This window comes from Pundamilia nyererei, unplaced genomic scaffold (genome assembly GCF_000239375.1).
Source record: "Pundamilia nyererei isolate P.nyererei 1_Seehausen unplaced genomic scaffold, PunNye1.0 scaffold00039, whole genome shotgun sequence".
In the NCBI taxonomy this organism is placed as follows: Eukaryota; Metazoa; Chordata; class Actinopteri; order Cichliformes; family Cichlidae; genus Pundamilia; species Pundamilia nyererei.
This window is the reverse complement of record NW_005187440.1, coordinates 1,458,337-1,471,410: the sequence shown is the minus strand read 5'-3', so window position 1 is coordinate 1,471,410 and position 13,074 is coordinate 1,458,337. Positions and strand designations below refer to the sequence as shown.

General features: G+C 40.7%; 2 protein-coding genes and 2 non-coding genes across 6 annotated transcripts; 3 read left to right on the top strand and 1 right to left on the bottom strand.

Moving 5' to 3' along the window:
- Positions 1-47: 47 nt before the first annotated feature.
- On the bottom strand, positions 48-2,657 carry casp9 (caspase 9, apoptosis-related cysteine peptidase). 3 transcript variants are annotated; one of them, XM_005730724.1, is made up of 11 exons: positions 2,536-2,657; positions 2,284-2,434; positions 1,994-2,186; positions 1,822-1,887; positions 1,686-1,744; positions 1,421-1,597; positions 1,251-1,340; positions 897-1,044; positions 629-817; positions 437-546; positions 48-337 (listed from the first exon to the last, which is right to left on the bottom strand). In XM_005730724.1, exons 2-11 carry the CDS (start codon positions 2,413-2,415, stop codon positions 233-235), a joined length of 1,269 nt encoding a protein of 422 aa, XP_005730781.1. In that variant the 5' UTR covers positions 2,416-2,434; positions 2,536-2,657; the 3' UTR covers positions 48-232. The 3 variants fall into 3 exon arrangements, with proteins under 3 accessions (XP_005730781.1, XP_005730780.1, XP_005730782.1); XM_005730723.1 differs by having other exon boundaries at positions 2,284-2,657; XM_005730725.1 differs by having other exon boundaries at positions 1,707-1,744; positions 2,284-2,657.
- A 60-nt stretch (positions 2,658-2,717) lies between these two features.
- On the top strand, positions 2,718-9,570 carry LOC102209829 (dnaJ homolog subfamily C member 16). The gene is made up of 15 exons (XM_005730721.1): positions 2,718-3,054; positions 3,402-3,583; positions 3,665-3,731; positions 4,266-4,590; positions 4,701-4,885; positions 4,998-5,102; positions 5,182-5,340; positions 5,653-5,783; positions 5,887-6,070; positions 6,193-6,372; positions 6,910-6,986; positions 7,152-7,232; positions 7,396-7,485; positions 7,576-7,746; positions 7,847-9,570. Exons 2-15 carry the CDS (start codon positions 3,411-3,413, stop codon positions 8,292-8,294), a joined length of 2,376 nt encoding a protein of 791 aa, XP_005730778.1. The 5' UTR covers positions 2,718-3,054; positions 3,402-3,410; the 3' UTR covers positions 8,295-9,570.
- A 1,440-nt stretch (positions 9,571-11,010) lies between these two features.
- Positions 11,011-11,083, top strand: trnaa-agc (transfer RNA alanine (anticodon AGC)). The gene has a single exon. It is a non-coding gene; the product is annotated as a tRNA-Ala (tRNA).
- Positions 11,084-12,130: 1,047 nt separating this feature from the next.
- Positions 12,131-12,203, top strand: trnaa-agc (transfer RNA alanine (anticodon AGC)). Its single transcript has one exon. It is a non-coding gene; the product is annotated as a tRNA-Ala (tRNA).
- Positions 12,204-13,074: the final 871 nt, after the last annotated feature.

Below are 13,074 nucleotides of genomic sequence, written 5' to 3'. Positions count from 1 at the left end.
TTAAAACAAAAATAACCTGAACAACATTTTCATAGTAATAGTTCAGTATTTTAAAAAGCTCATTTAGAATCCATCAACCCTCAGAAAACACAGAAAGGTATTACAATTACAAGATGTCATCCATTCAGTTATAGCAGATTCACAGCAGAGTCAGAAATCACACACACTGTAACTGTGCCGAAAAAGAAGTTACAGTGCTGTGAAACTGAAAGAGACTACTGCACTTATTCCATTACGTTTGGGTTTGAAAGTAGAGGAGTTTGCGGAGGAAGTTAAAGGAACCGGGCATTTGTTTGTAGAGCCCTTTTGCAGAGTTTTGGGAGACTTCGTTGTTAACCTAAAACAAGAAGAGTCAATATTCAGACATCACTGTGTCTAAAGCCAAAATCTCTTAAAGTCCTCAGTTATTTTTTCTGATATATTAAGAGAAGCTCACCATCATCAACATTGTGACTAAGTCAACAGTCGCAGCGCTTTCCTCAAGTATACAGTCCAGTGTCTGGACGTACCACGAGCCCGACTGGGTCTCTCGCCAAGAAACATAACCTGTATTGGTCACATGGCCAAAAAGGTATTAAGGACACATAGATCTGAAAGGCTGTTTTTGTTTGAAAGAAAAAACACGCACCTGGAAAAGTAGAGTAGGACACCAGGATGTCACTCGGCGTGGGCAGGGTGGGTCTGGCGTCTGGTTCATCGGACATGCTCAGAGAGTCGCTGCTAGATGACATTGGAATAGCATCCGTCTGGTCATCCACTCCACCAGAGGATGGTTCGACCTCATCGGGGGACACCTCGAAGCCCATGTCTTTCTCATCTTGGGGACAAACACAAGCTCATTTTTACACCTCACTTGTTCCTATTAATTTTTAAACTGTGCGTTTTCTGACAGCTACCTCCTCCACAGGCCTGGATGAAGAACAGTTTAGGTTTGCCTTGCAAAGACGGGCAATGCTGGCCATTGAGGTAGTTTGTGATGTGCTGCACTGGTACGTACTGTCCGTCCACACCGTACACGGCACCAGGAAAGCGGTTGTGATTCACCTAAGGAAAGAAATATTAGCAAAAATCGTCTTACATGTCAGTCCAGTCAGATGTAGATCACATAATGGCATTTGCCAGTTAAATATTAAAATATTAACTGTAAAAAATATTAAATCCTGTGTATTTCCAGAGTATTCCAGCTGATTATTCTGAAGGGATGCAATGTTTTTTTTAATGAACATCAGAATCAGCTCAGCATGTCTTACCTCAGTGCCATGGGACAACATGATGACCACGCAGCAGTCATACTGGGAATGATCCTTCTTGGACAAAGTCAACAGCTCATGTTTGATTTGCTGGAATGTGGAATTAACCGTTAGGTCCGCAATCTTTAATACCCCTCAACACACACAGAGGCAGAAGACCCGATTCTTACTTTTTGTCTCAGGTTCGTCCTCACTTCCACGACAAAGTTGAGTGTCTTGAATCGTCTCTCCAGCTTTTCACAGTCTATGTTGGAGCCCTTGCGATTTTTCAGCATGCTGTGAGGTTCAAACTCCATGTTGTTTATGATGAGGCAGTGACCACACGGGCTCGCGTCCATTTTATAGCCCTAAGGCACAGAGAGGCGCAGAATAAAAAGAAAACAGAAAGGGCTGTCACGTAAACATGTAAGTGTGCAGCACGGAAATGGTGCTTACTTGAAGGCTGTCACGTCTTACTCTGCCCGGTCCTGGTCTTGGCTTTTCCCCCCCAGGCGCTGTGGCACACACATTAATACACATTAAGCACAAATAAACTTACAAGACTGTTATTTAAATGGATAACATAGCTTACGAGAACTAGAAGGGATTTGTGGCTTTTTAACATCTTTTCCTGGTTTGTTACCATCCACTGGAGGGGCTGTCAAAGAAACAAAGGACACACAGATGAGTCAAATTCTTATCATCTGAAAGTGTTTGGCTCTAAAGACTCTCACATTAAATATTCCATAATGAAATACACTTACTAATTGGAAGAGGCTGGATTTCAGGGCGGACAACTTGAGTGGGTGTTGCTGGAGCTCCATTTTGTAGGAGCTCTGCCAAACTCTCCTGACCTGTCTCCTGAAGGCACTGCAGAAATAAGGGGAAAGCCCGACTCCCACGGGTTTCCAAGTCCTGGACTAACTGCCTGGCCTGGTTTCGTCTGGTCCCAGCGCTCTGATAATAGGAGACATAGTCTTAATTGAGTACAATTATGATATTTTTACTCCCCCTCTAAAAAAAAGGAAAAGAAAACCACAGTCCCACGACCTACCTGTATCTCATCGATCATGTCCTGGGTGAAAATTCCTTTTTCCAGAAGGCCATCATAGAGTTTTGATGGATCCAAGTCTTTCACCAGGTTACTCCTGTTCCGCTGAAGAATCTTCTTGTGTATTTCATCCATTGTCCATTTAATGCTAACGCTGGAGACACAGGGAAGAAAAAATCTGTAACTAAAAAAATTTTATTTTCGTTTTCGATCACGGGTTAATTCTGTGTCGTCAAAGGAGGAAAATGATCCTACTTCTTCGTAAAAGTGAAACGGGTACTTTGTTGTAGGAGTGTCGTTTACAGTTCGTATTTTTTTTTTGTCGGTTTCACAAGCTATTTCCTTGTTTACATCAGCGTTGCCTGTGATTGGTCCACTTACAGCGGATGAAGAAAAAAGCGAGGGTGTGTTAGATTTATTTACCCCGCGTTCGCTTCCGCGCGGGTAGCGACCGATGGCCAGCTGAAGCTTAAATCGCGTTACGACGAGCATTAAACCAAATGCACAACGAAAAAGAAACGTAACCTGTCGACAAAACACTCAATTTCCCGAAATGACTTTCGACACCGGACTCCACCCCCTTTTTTACTCTCGCTCCAGCTTCACAGCAGCAGCAGCAGGTTATCGGCTTGCCCTGGAAGATTTGTGGGATGCTGCTGAACACACCCTTTACATTTCGCTGTCGCTTCGACTCAGCGTTGAGTCGGGGCAAATAAGGGGGCAAAACCTTCCCCCACTATGTGGCGTTGTACCGGCTGACTGCATCTGCTTCAGGTGACTAGAAACGTGGAGATGTCGCGTTGAGACAACCGCTGTAGCAACGCCACTAACACTAAGGGTTTATCCTCGAGGAACAACGTTACTGTCACGGCCCTGTAACATGACACCATAATTATATTTGATTTTCAGCTGCCGTATATCGCCTAGCTTGCTTGGGTGCTGTATGTAGCATGCTGTAATACTGTTTTTAGCATATCGTGTCTGCCTTCACCGTTTTCCCATCATCAGAAAGCTAATGGAGGGAAAGGTTTCTCAGATATGCAAGCCATCTAAAATATAGGTCCTAAACATTTTTTGCCCACTTTAAATGAATGGCGATCGCTCCTCTGATGTGTTGAAAGGTAACTGTGATGGCACGGTCAAAACTGTCTCTGCCACTGGCCATTGTGGTGGTCCTCCATGTGCTGCTGGCGGGACATGTCTATGCTGAGCCCGAGATGGACCCATACAAAATATTGGGAGTAACGAAGAGGGCAAGTCAGGCAGAGATCAAGAAGTTCTACAAGCGTCTTGCTAAAGAATGGTAAGTATTTCCTCACGACACTTCAGGCTTCAGGTTTTAAACCTCATTGTACTCTGAGCTAATAGAACTGATCTACTCTAGGCATCCTGACAAAAACAAAGATCCGGGTGCTGAGGACATGTTTATAAAGATTACTAAATCTTATGAGGTTAGTTGATTTTATAAATAATATTAATGGTGTGTTGCATATACAGATGAGGACAAAATGATTCACAGATTTTGTCAACATTTTCCCAAGCAAGAGATTATCAGCATGGCATTTCTAAAAATACTAGTTTTCTTAAGAAAACATAAATTATTTCCTAATGCACATAAGATTCGTATGACTTCATAAAACAAACAAACAAAGATTACCAGGGTCAACATTATTAACCTTCTGAAGAACTAACCTTTTTATTGAGTCATAGAACAAACCACTGCTGTGCAATGATGTGTTTTAACTTTGTGATGTTCAAAGCTTGTAAAATCAAGTTAATACTGAGGCGTATCATACAATTTACTCTTTCTGTGTGTGAAGTAAAATATTGTAAGCATCCAAAATACAAACTGAAATGTTTGGAAAAATTCTCATCCAGAGTGCTAATATTTTTGTCCTCATCTGCATTGAAGTAAAACTTGAATTAGGTGGTGTGAGTCAGTAAAAGCTAATAATATATTTATATTTGTTCTACCGCAAATCCAGATTCTGTCCAATGAGGAAAAACGTGCCAATTACGACCGTTACGGGCAGATGGATGATACTCAGCCATATGGCAACACTCACTATGGCCATCGCCACGATAGCTTTTACTTCGACGAGTCCTTCTTCAACTTTCCCTTTAACAGCAAGAATCACAGAGACTTTGCTGACAGCAAGTACACATTACACTTTAACCAGTACGTTAATGACGTTGTGCCTGACAGCTACAAGAGACCGTACCTGATAAAGATCACCTCCGACTGGTGCTTCAGCTGCATCCATATTGAGCCCGTCTGGAAGGAAGTGGTGCAAGAGATGGAGAGCCTAGGTTTGGAGTGAACCTATAAATCATCCAGAATTATCATGCATCCCCTTCCTGATGTGTAAATGTATAGAGTGAGTAATGATGTGTGTTTTCTTGGTATCCTGTTTATGCAGGTGTTGGAGTAGGTGTGGTGGATGTAGGCTATGAGAGACGGTTAGCCAATCACCTCGGTGCTCACCGCACTCCATCGATACTCGGAGTCATCAATGGCAAAGTGACATTTTTCCATTATGCTGTTGCGAAGGAGCACCTGAGGCAATTTGTAGAAGATCTGCTTCCTCAGAGACTTGTGGAGCGGGTAAATGTCTGCAGGTCTTGCAAAAATGAAAAAACAAACAAAAAAACGACATTGCATTGTGAGGGATTTTTAGACTACATTTATTAAAAAGGATTTGTTTTCTAAACTACAGGTAACTGACAAGAATGACCTGCAGTTCTTGAACAGCTGGCACGAGCTCAACAAGCCTCATGTGCTTCTGTTCGACCAAGTGCCTGCTGTTCCTCTGCTATATAAAGTAAGTGTTTGCTCATTTTTATGCTACATGTAACTGAAGTGCATCAACATACCAATCACTTATCTTTGCATCTACACAGTTGGCAGCTTTTGCTTATAAGGACTACTTGCAGTTTGGCTATGTGGACCAGGGCCTTTCAGAGACTGCTAATCTGCAAAAACAGTTTAATATTAACACTTATGCTCCGACCATGCTCGTCTTCAAAGAGAACATTGACAAGCCGGCTGACATTATACAGGTAAATTAAAACAATACTTGAAATAAAGTAGTGCTGTGTGATACTGCGATTTTTGCTATGGCGCCAATACCAATATCAGTACTTTTAACCTAAAAAACACAATTCAGTGCACTATATAGTGAATTTAGAGGATATTGTGCTAGCATCCATCCAATGCCACTATTGGTATTGCTACTATTAACATTTAGGATCAATCCGCTCATCTCTAAAATAAAGTAATTCCTTTATTTAGTTTCTTAAACCACTGTGAGCTTCATGCAAAAAACTTGATTAAAATGTCTCTTCACTCTGTTTTTTTTTTCTTCTTGACAGGCAAAAGGAATGAAAAAGCAAATTATTGACGAGTTCATGTCAAACAACAAGTTTCTCCTCGCACCACGGCTGGTCAATCAGAAGCTCTTTGATGAGCTTTGTCCTGTCAAACAGTTTCATAGACGCAGGAAGTAGGAAAACATCTGTTTACTCCTGATGACTCTAAGCAAGTTCACCGGTTTTGTTGTAAAATCATATTTTTGTCATTCACAGTAACGTCTCTCCTCCTTTCAGATATTGTGTCCTGCTGATCACGGGTGATGAAGAGATCTTTTCCTTTGGGAATCAGGCGTTTCTCTCATTTGCTTCTACCAATACCAGGGAAGTTGTAAGGTTTGCCTATGTCTACCAACGGCTACAGCAACCGCTTTGTGACATCCTCACACAAAACAAGGACAGTGTGCAGTCGCAACCACAGGTAGAGTGTCATATATTGTATTGAGAGTGTAGTGTCCTGTTGTAAGCTATACCTTTTTATAAATTCTTTTCTTGGGTTCCCATCCCCCATCTTCTTTTGGATGTGTTGGGGTGTGTGTTCAGGTGGTTATCCTTGAGCGACGTAATGCTGCAGGAAAAGCATTTTTCAAGCCAGTTACCGCCTGGAACGGCAGTGAGGAAGACAAGCAGTGTCTTCAAGAGGAGCTGGAGCGACTACAGAAGGACCCATCCATTCTCATCCATGACGCCATGCTGCCTGAACTCAACAATGAGTTTGCCTCTGTATGTTCTCTTTGAGTGGAAATCATGGGTATCAATCATAGATTGTATCTAAAGATGGATGTAGCCTTTATGCTTGAAAAGTGAAACCAGTGCAGAAATGCCTGAAAACTGCAGCTTTTTTAATGACCAGCAGGGGGCGACTGATTGGAAGTCTAATTATATGGAAGCCTTTGAGAAAACAACATTACTTCTAACTTAATTTATGACATCAGTAAATACTTCCCTCATGAGTTTGTGGTCTCGATTTTCAGTTTCAAGCATTTTTTAAAAAAAAAGCGTGATGTTTGTCTTGTAAATAACATTCTGTGAAAAACACAAGTTGAAACAGGATGTATTTTCACATGTGGCTATGATAGGAGAGTGTAATTTCCTAGGTTTTCAGAAGGTAACAAAGAGATTTCTAATTTAATGGATGATATTACCTTGACTACATTCATCTTTCATTTACAATTTAAAGTCTGAACCCTGCAATCTGCAAAGATTCCTGTTTACCAACCATCAGTTCTACCAAGCCCTGTTAATGCTTTCGTTCTGTAGATGTTTATAATCCGATGGATCTATGCATCTTATGATTACCTCTCTGAAGTCATTGATGATATTCTGCATAACAACTGGTAAGTAGAACAAACTTTATTTTTTATGAACAGAAGTTGTTGAAGTTTTGAACTGCTACTACGGCAGTGTTTAATTTGCAAACAGTGCACCCCGTACATTCTCTTTCTGATACGGAGGAGTACACATTAGCGATTTAAATACACTGTCTCATTGATGACTTGCAGGCGTGAGATGATGCCCCTTCTGTCCCTCATCTTCTCTGCCTTGTTCATCTTGTTTGGGACCGTGGTCATTCAGGCCTTCAGGTTGGCTGATTTAATGTACACATTTTTTGTTTCTGTAATTTCAACAGTACAAAGAAAACCAGGAGGGAGGGGTGGGGTGGGGGGTGGGGGGTAAAGCAGCAATGCTGTTAATCTCTGCTATTCCTGTTCATGCCTTTTGGAATTTCTCTCTGTGTTTTTTCAGTGACTCGAGTGATGATAAGCAGACAAAACCAAAGGCAAAAGATGGAACAAAAGCAGAAAATGGGTCATCAGGGAGCAGTAGTACATCAAGGCAAGACTATAATTTTTCCTCTGTTGCTTGTGGGAGCGAAATGCACGAAAAATGTTTTTCAGCTCTGAGTTTTTTTTCTGTGGATTTTAGTCGGCCTCCCAAGAAGAATTTTGTGGAGGTGACTGAGTTGACAGATATCACCTACATGAGCAACCTGGTGAAGCTGAGGCCAGGACACATGAACATAGTGCTAGTGCTCACTGATGCCTCCAAGAACATCCTCCTTAGCAAGTTTGCCAAGGAGGTCTATTCTTTCACTGGGTAAAACAAACATTCACTCTGGAGTAACTTAAATCCAGTGTATGTGTGAGTTTCTTTTGTGTGTTTATCATATTTCTAAATCTTGTTTGCACCCTCCTAGGAGCCTGACACTACATTTCTCCTTCCTGAATCTTGACAAGCACAGCGAGTGGATGAACACACTGCTGGAGTACACCCAAGATGCAATGCAGATTGATGCCGATGACGACGAAGGGGCAAACCGCAAGATGGACTACACCGGCTACGTGCTGGCACTTAACGGTCATAAAAAGTACCTGTGTCTGTTTAAACCCGTCTACACCGGGGAAGACCTTGACAGCAAGTCGTCCGAGGATGAAGGAGCCGCCTCTGGGGGGAGGTCCAGGTCCAGGTCCCGCGATGACCACCCACCACGTAAATCCAACCGAGCTCGCAGCATATCCACCCTGCAGATCCACCACAAACTGGACCGCCTGGGGTTGTGGATGGAAAGGCTGATGGAAGGCACTTTGCCTCGTTACTACATCCCAGCCTGGCCAGGACTTGACAAAATCACCCCCAATAAATAGATGGCAGGTGAAAGACTTAGTATTTATCTACTGTAACACTGAAATGGTTTCATTCATTACTGAAGATTTTTTTTCTTTTTGCACTTGAGATATATATTAAGTACAGATTTTTCCTAAGTTGGGCCAAAATTATAAACTTGGCTTTAGTCTAACTACTGTGGAGGAGGCCTTTTAGCGTACCTCCAGTACTCGTTGCATGCTGTATTTTTTTTTTAAACTGCTGTTAGTCATATTTTTATTCAGGCAAATGCTGCTTCAGCCTTGTGAAGAGGAAACAGAATCACTGTGGTAACGTCTACAATCTGGATTTCATGGCCATAAATCATATTTACTCACACTATGAAAGAGGCCGATAGAAGCCTTAGAGTCAGGTTATAGTCTGTCAGAGCTAGTTCGCAAGACGCTCCAGGACTTCTACAGGCTTGGACTCAGTTATACACCTAAAACGTGGCACAAATAGTAGTGTAACAGATTAAATTAGGAAAGCTGTAGAGAGAAGCTCAATGTCAGCTGCCCAACTGCAGCGTCACATTTCACTTCTGCAAAGTTAGACAAACGGGGGAAGGAGTTTGAAACTTTCACTGATGAATACTGTGAAAAGAGATGCGTCAACCCAACATTAAACATCTTTGCATTTGTATGCATCTCACTCGTAAGTTTATACATTATCTCCATCGTGCTGACTATTCCTGTGCAATATACATGTCATGACAATGCCTTTTACCCTGGACCTCGAGGCATGCTCCTTTTTTTTCTTGTCGCTTTTTTGTTATGGGGTTGTTGATACACACAAGATTTATTCAACAACCTTGGCCTACTTAGAAATCTTAGCCAGTAGCTTTATGTAGCAAACATAATAAACAGGCTCTCCGTTTCATCTTCTGAATGTTTTCCAACTGGCTGAGGCTGACTAACATGCCATCTTAAATTACAAATACCCAACTGAAAGTGGAACTTAGGTTATGCTTGCCTAGTTTATACATTTTGTTTTGTTCACATTCAATGTAAAAAAAACTGTTACAATACTTTTGTTGGTACATAGTGATGTGAATATTGCACATAACCATGTTATCTATATGACGTGTATTTTAAAAATGACTTTGTTTGAAAGATACAGTGAATGTTTTACACTACTGAGACTACAGTTACTTGTTTTTGATTAAGTAAAAAAGTGTCAGCTGTCATAAGATGTTTCAGGTGGTCTTTAATACTGTATTTATCCTCTTGTTAGTAGTAATTAAATGCATTATGTTTATGGATTAAAAGTCATTGTAATGTGTTGAGAGATTAGTTTATATTCCAGTTTAATGATCTGGGAGTACAGTTGCCCCAGGGGCTTCTTCTGCTGTAGCTGGGGGGAAGTAGATAGATTAGCTTATCAAATGCAAGAATCAATGAAATTTATGAATTATTTAAATAGCTACCAAAACCCCCCCCCAAAAAAACCCAAGTTGTTTGCTAATAGTGCGCATAAACTGATGAAATTTGTTTCTAGCCTATCACAGGCAGGAAGTGATGTACGCCTTGGACAGGTCTGACATTCATACTTATGGGCAATTTATAATCACAAAGTAACCTGACCCCACTAACTGAATGTCTTTGGACTATGGCAGGAAGCTGAGGTATCTGTGTGCAAGCTGCACACAGAAAGGCCCTGGGCGCTTGGTGGATTTGAACCTGGACCTTCTTGCTGCGAGGGAAAAGTAGATAAAATTCTGAAGAAAGGCTCTCTTCTGTTTTGTATTCATTGACTGTGTTTAGGCTTGGTTAGGCTAAATGAAAGATAATGGTCTTGTTAAAAAACAGGGTTTCTACAATTTTAAACACACCTTAGAGGGTGTGTTTGGCAGAAGGTTTTGAAGGCATACTTTCAAGTGCATGTTTGAACTGGAAAATTTCATAATGCTTTTAAATCAGGTAAATCTAATATTAATATAATAATAGTTTCCATGTTGCATCACTTGGTTATAAATTATTATTTGTTTCATTTCAACAGGGAGCTTGGGCTTAATGTGGGCTACTGTATTAACAACCAGATTTCCCACATAACACAGCCTTTCATGAATGAACAGTGGTTGAGATAAGCAACAAACATGCATGCACACAGCAACAGGCATATGTGTAAGAAACTGGAAAATATTAACAGCGTATGCACTGTTTCACAGTGGATCGTGGCATGTTGAAGTGTTTCTGCTCTCTCTCATAGCACTCCTGTTACATTCAGGTAAATCTATGCATAGAAACAGAGAAACACACTCCTCACTCTAGTAGTCAGCCAAGAGGGAGGAGCCAGCGGTATCTCATGTGGCAAGGTAGTATTGGAATATGAAAATAACCATCTGTCAGATCTGTTGAGGTCATCCAATCCCTTTCCAGCAGATGTTTTTGCATGTCAGCAGGTGTGGTTCTGAATATGGATATCTAACATTGGCCTTCATTTCAACAGGGAGCATGCCAGCAAATAAAGTTAGTAGATATGAATTCTATGTAACATACCTTCTTTTTGCACCTTAACAAGTCTCACTCTGCTTGCCATTAGAATGAATACAGGCTTAAGACTTCTATCCTTTCCTTACAGGATATGGGAGAGTTCTCAAACATGCTTTAATGCGGTTTCATACAAAAATACACACTTCCAGATACATTATTTTAACTTTCTAAAAGCTTATCTGACATTTAACCTTGTTTCCCCTGAGCTGCGTTGTTGAGAGCACCAGGGGGATTAGCTCAAATGGTAGAGCGCTCGCTTAGCATGCGAGAGGTAGCGGGATCGATGCCCGCATCCTCCAAAATGTTTTTGACTATAGTCAAAATTGTGGCTATTTAATTGAGCGTATCCAGATTAAAATTTGATAAACTGTGCAGTCCCAGCTCCATCAAATGATCACTTCTGACCGAAGGTCTTGCAAGACTTTGAACTGGAGGTGGATCTTACATGAAGGGTGACCCGACAACCCGTTTTAAAGCAATTTTAACGTTTCAAAAATATTCGAGTAAAGCTAGTTACTCTTACAGCTTTTGTGTGGTTATGGAAAGTCACATTTCCCATCTTTTTTTCCCCTGGGCACTACATCAAGTAGTAAGCAATAATCCCTGAATCCTCGAATCCTTAAATAATATCCTCAGTAAGTTACAAAAACAGTGCATTTCTGTTGCATGGTGCGGTTGAAGCATTCAGAATGCCTAACCAGCTTAATGCACTTTTAAACTTTTAATTATACACTTTTGTAATCATACCGAGCAGCATTTGAAAGTTATTCAGCAATAGCTTTCAGGTCCCCTCTAACAGCTGTGCCAGCACTCCCCGAGTCCGTATAATTGCCACTTCGCATATTTCACAGTGTGCCATAAGAACTCTTTATGCTACAAAATATGTGAGTTATTAGTAAATGGGAAAAACTTAACATCTAATTGTGTTTTAGTTTGCTTTGTTGTCTAAATGAGCCTCTTAACCATCAGTGTTAAACCTTTAAATAACATCACACACTGCAGTAGGGTACATTAGGGACACTGTGTGCACATTTCTTTCGAACAGTGAATCGATGACGCTGTGTCATGACAATGTCAGTCATTATGAAGAATATGATACAAGCACAGGAACTACTGATTAGAAGTGGAACGCTTGTTAAGTTAATGTGCATGTGTAGAGCAAAAATGCCAGTTCTGCCTTTTTGGCTCGTCTCATATTTGAACAGTTTCAAATGCGCATTTTACAGACAGATCCGCTGTGCTTTATTTATAATATGCATACGTACAATGGAATTAAAATGTATCAGGGTTTTGTAGTGTTCAGTTCATCATCGGGTTGTAGCGTCACAAGCGGTAGTGTCAAGTAGGGGGGATTAGCTCAAATGGTAGAGCGCTCGCTTAGCATGCGAGAGGTAGCGGGATCGATGCCCGCATCCTCCATATGCATTATTCTTTACAAATAAAAGCAAAGATTTTCCGCTGACACGGTCCTCTTACTCCGCTATCATTATGTTATGGTAATTAAAACTTGTATAAACGGTGGTATCTTAACTTTGACCAGGTAGGTCACCCAGTCCCTAAGAAGACCGAAGACCTCAGGCCACACATCTGCGCGTACATCCCAGAAGGAGAAGGGCCCCCTGGCATGTTAACAGTTTTGATGCTATCATGCTAAAATGATGGCAGTTAAAATGACTGACTTATCAGACAGCTGAGAGACAAAGTCTTACAAATGAAAGGCAGTACTTGGAAAAAATATCCTATGAAAACATGTTTCTTTTTTACAATTATATGAGCGCATGATAGTTTATCATTACCATTAGCAGTTTACTTTTTACCGCTGAAGACAGACATGTTTTGTTTATGTTTTACAGAAATAATAAAAGGACCAAAAAAAGAAGAAGAACAAAGAAATCACCAGGGCCATATTATGAATAGGAAAATGTCGTTTGTGTAAAAAAGGACTTCAGAAGGAAACCATTTCAGTGGTTAAATGCCGGTAATTTAGTTTTTAGGTTTGTTGTTGTTGTTGTTGTTGTTGTTTTTAGAAGTTTAGAAGAATGCCACACACGCAGACACTCGCTCCTTAATCAGCTGCGCACATATTCAGCTCACAGATCACGCGATCCCTTACTAAAAGTTTTCTAACGTGATAAATTGCTTAAACAAGGAAATTACAAATGTGGTTGCAAAGTTAAAAACAATTAGTTACTTTTTAAAAAATGATTCACAACCTGAATAGGTAATAAAGCAATAGATCTTTCAGCCCAATTCTATTTTTTCTGCATAATCCATCATATAAAATGTAATC

Coding starts and splice junctions, on each gene's coding strand:
- LOC102209829 (XM_005730721.1), top strand. CDS start 3,411: ATGGCACGGTCAAAACTGTCTCTGCCACTGGCCATTGTGGTGGTCCTC. Junction 3,732..4,265: donor AGATTACTAAATCTTATGAG/GTTAGTTGATTT, acceptor CCGCAAATCCAG/ATTCTGTCCAATGAGGAAAA. Junction 5,784..5,886: donor CAGTTTCATAGACGCAGGAA/GTAGGAAAACAT, acceptor TCCTCCTTTCAG/ATATTGTGTCCTGCTGATCA.
- casp9 (XM_005730723.1), bottom strand. CDS start 2,415: ATGGATGAAATACACAAGAAGATTCTTCAGCGGAACAGGAGTAACCTG. Junction 2,187..2,283: donor ACATGATCGATGAGATACAG/GTAGGTCGTGGG, acceptor TCCTATTATCAG/AGCGCTGGGACCAGACGAAA. Junction 547..628: donor GTCCTACTCTACTTTTCCAG/GTGCGTGTTTTT, acceptor TGACCAATACAG/GTTATGTTTCTTGGCGAGAG.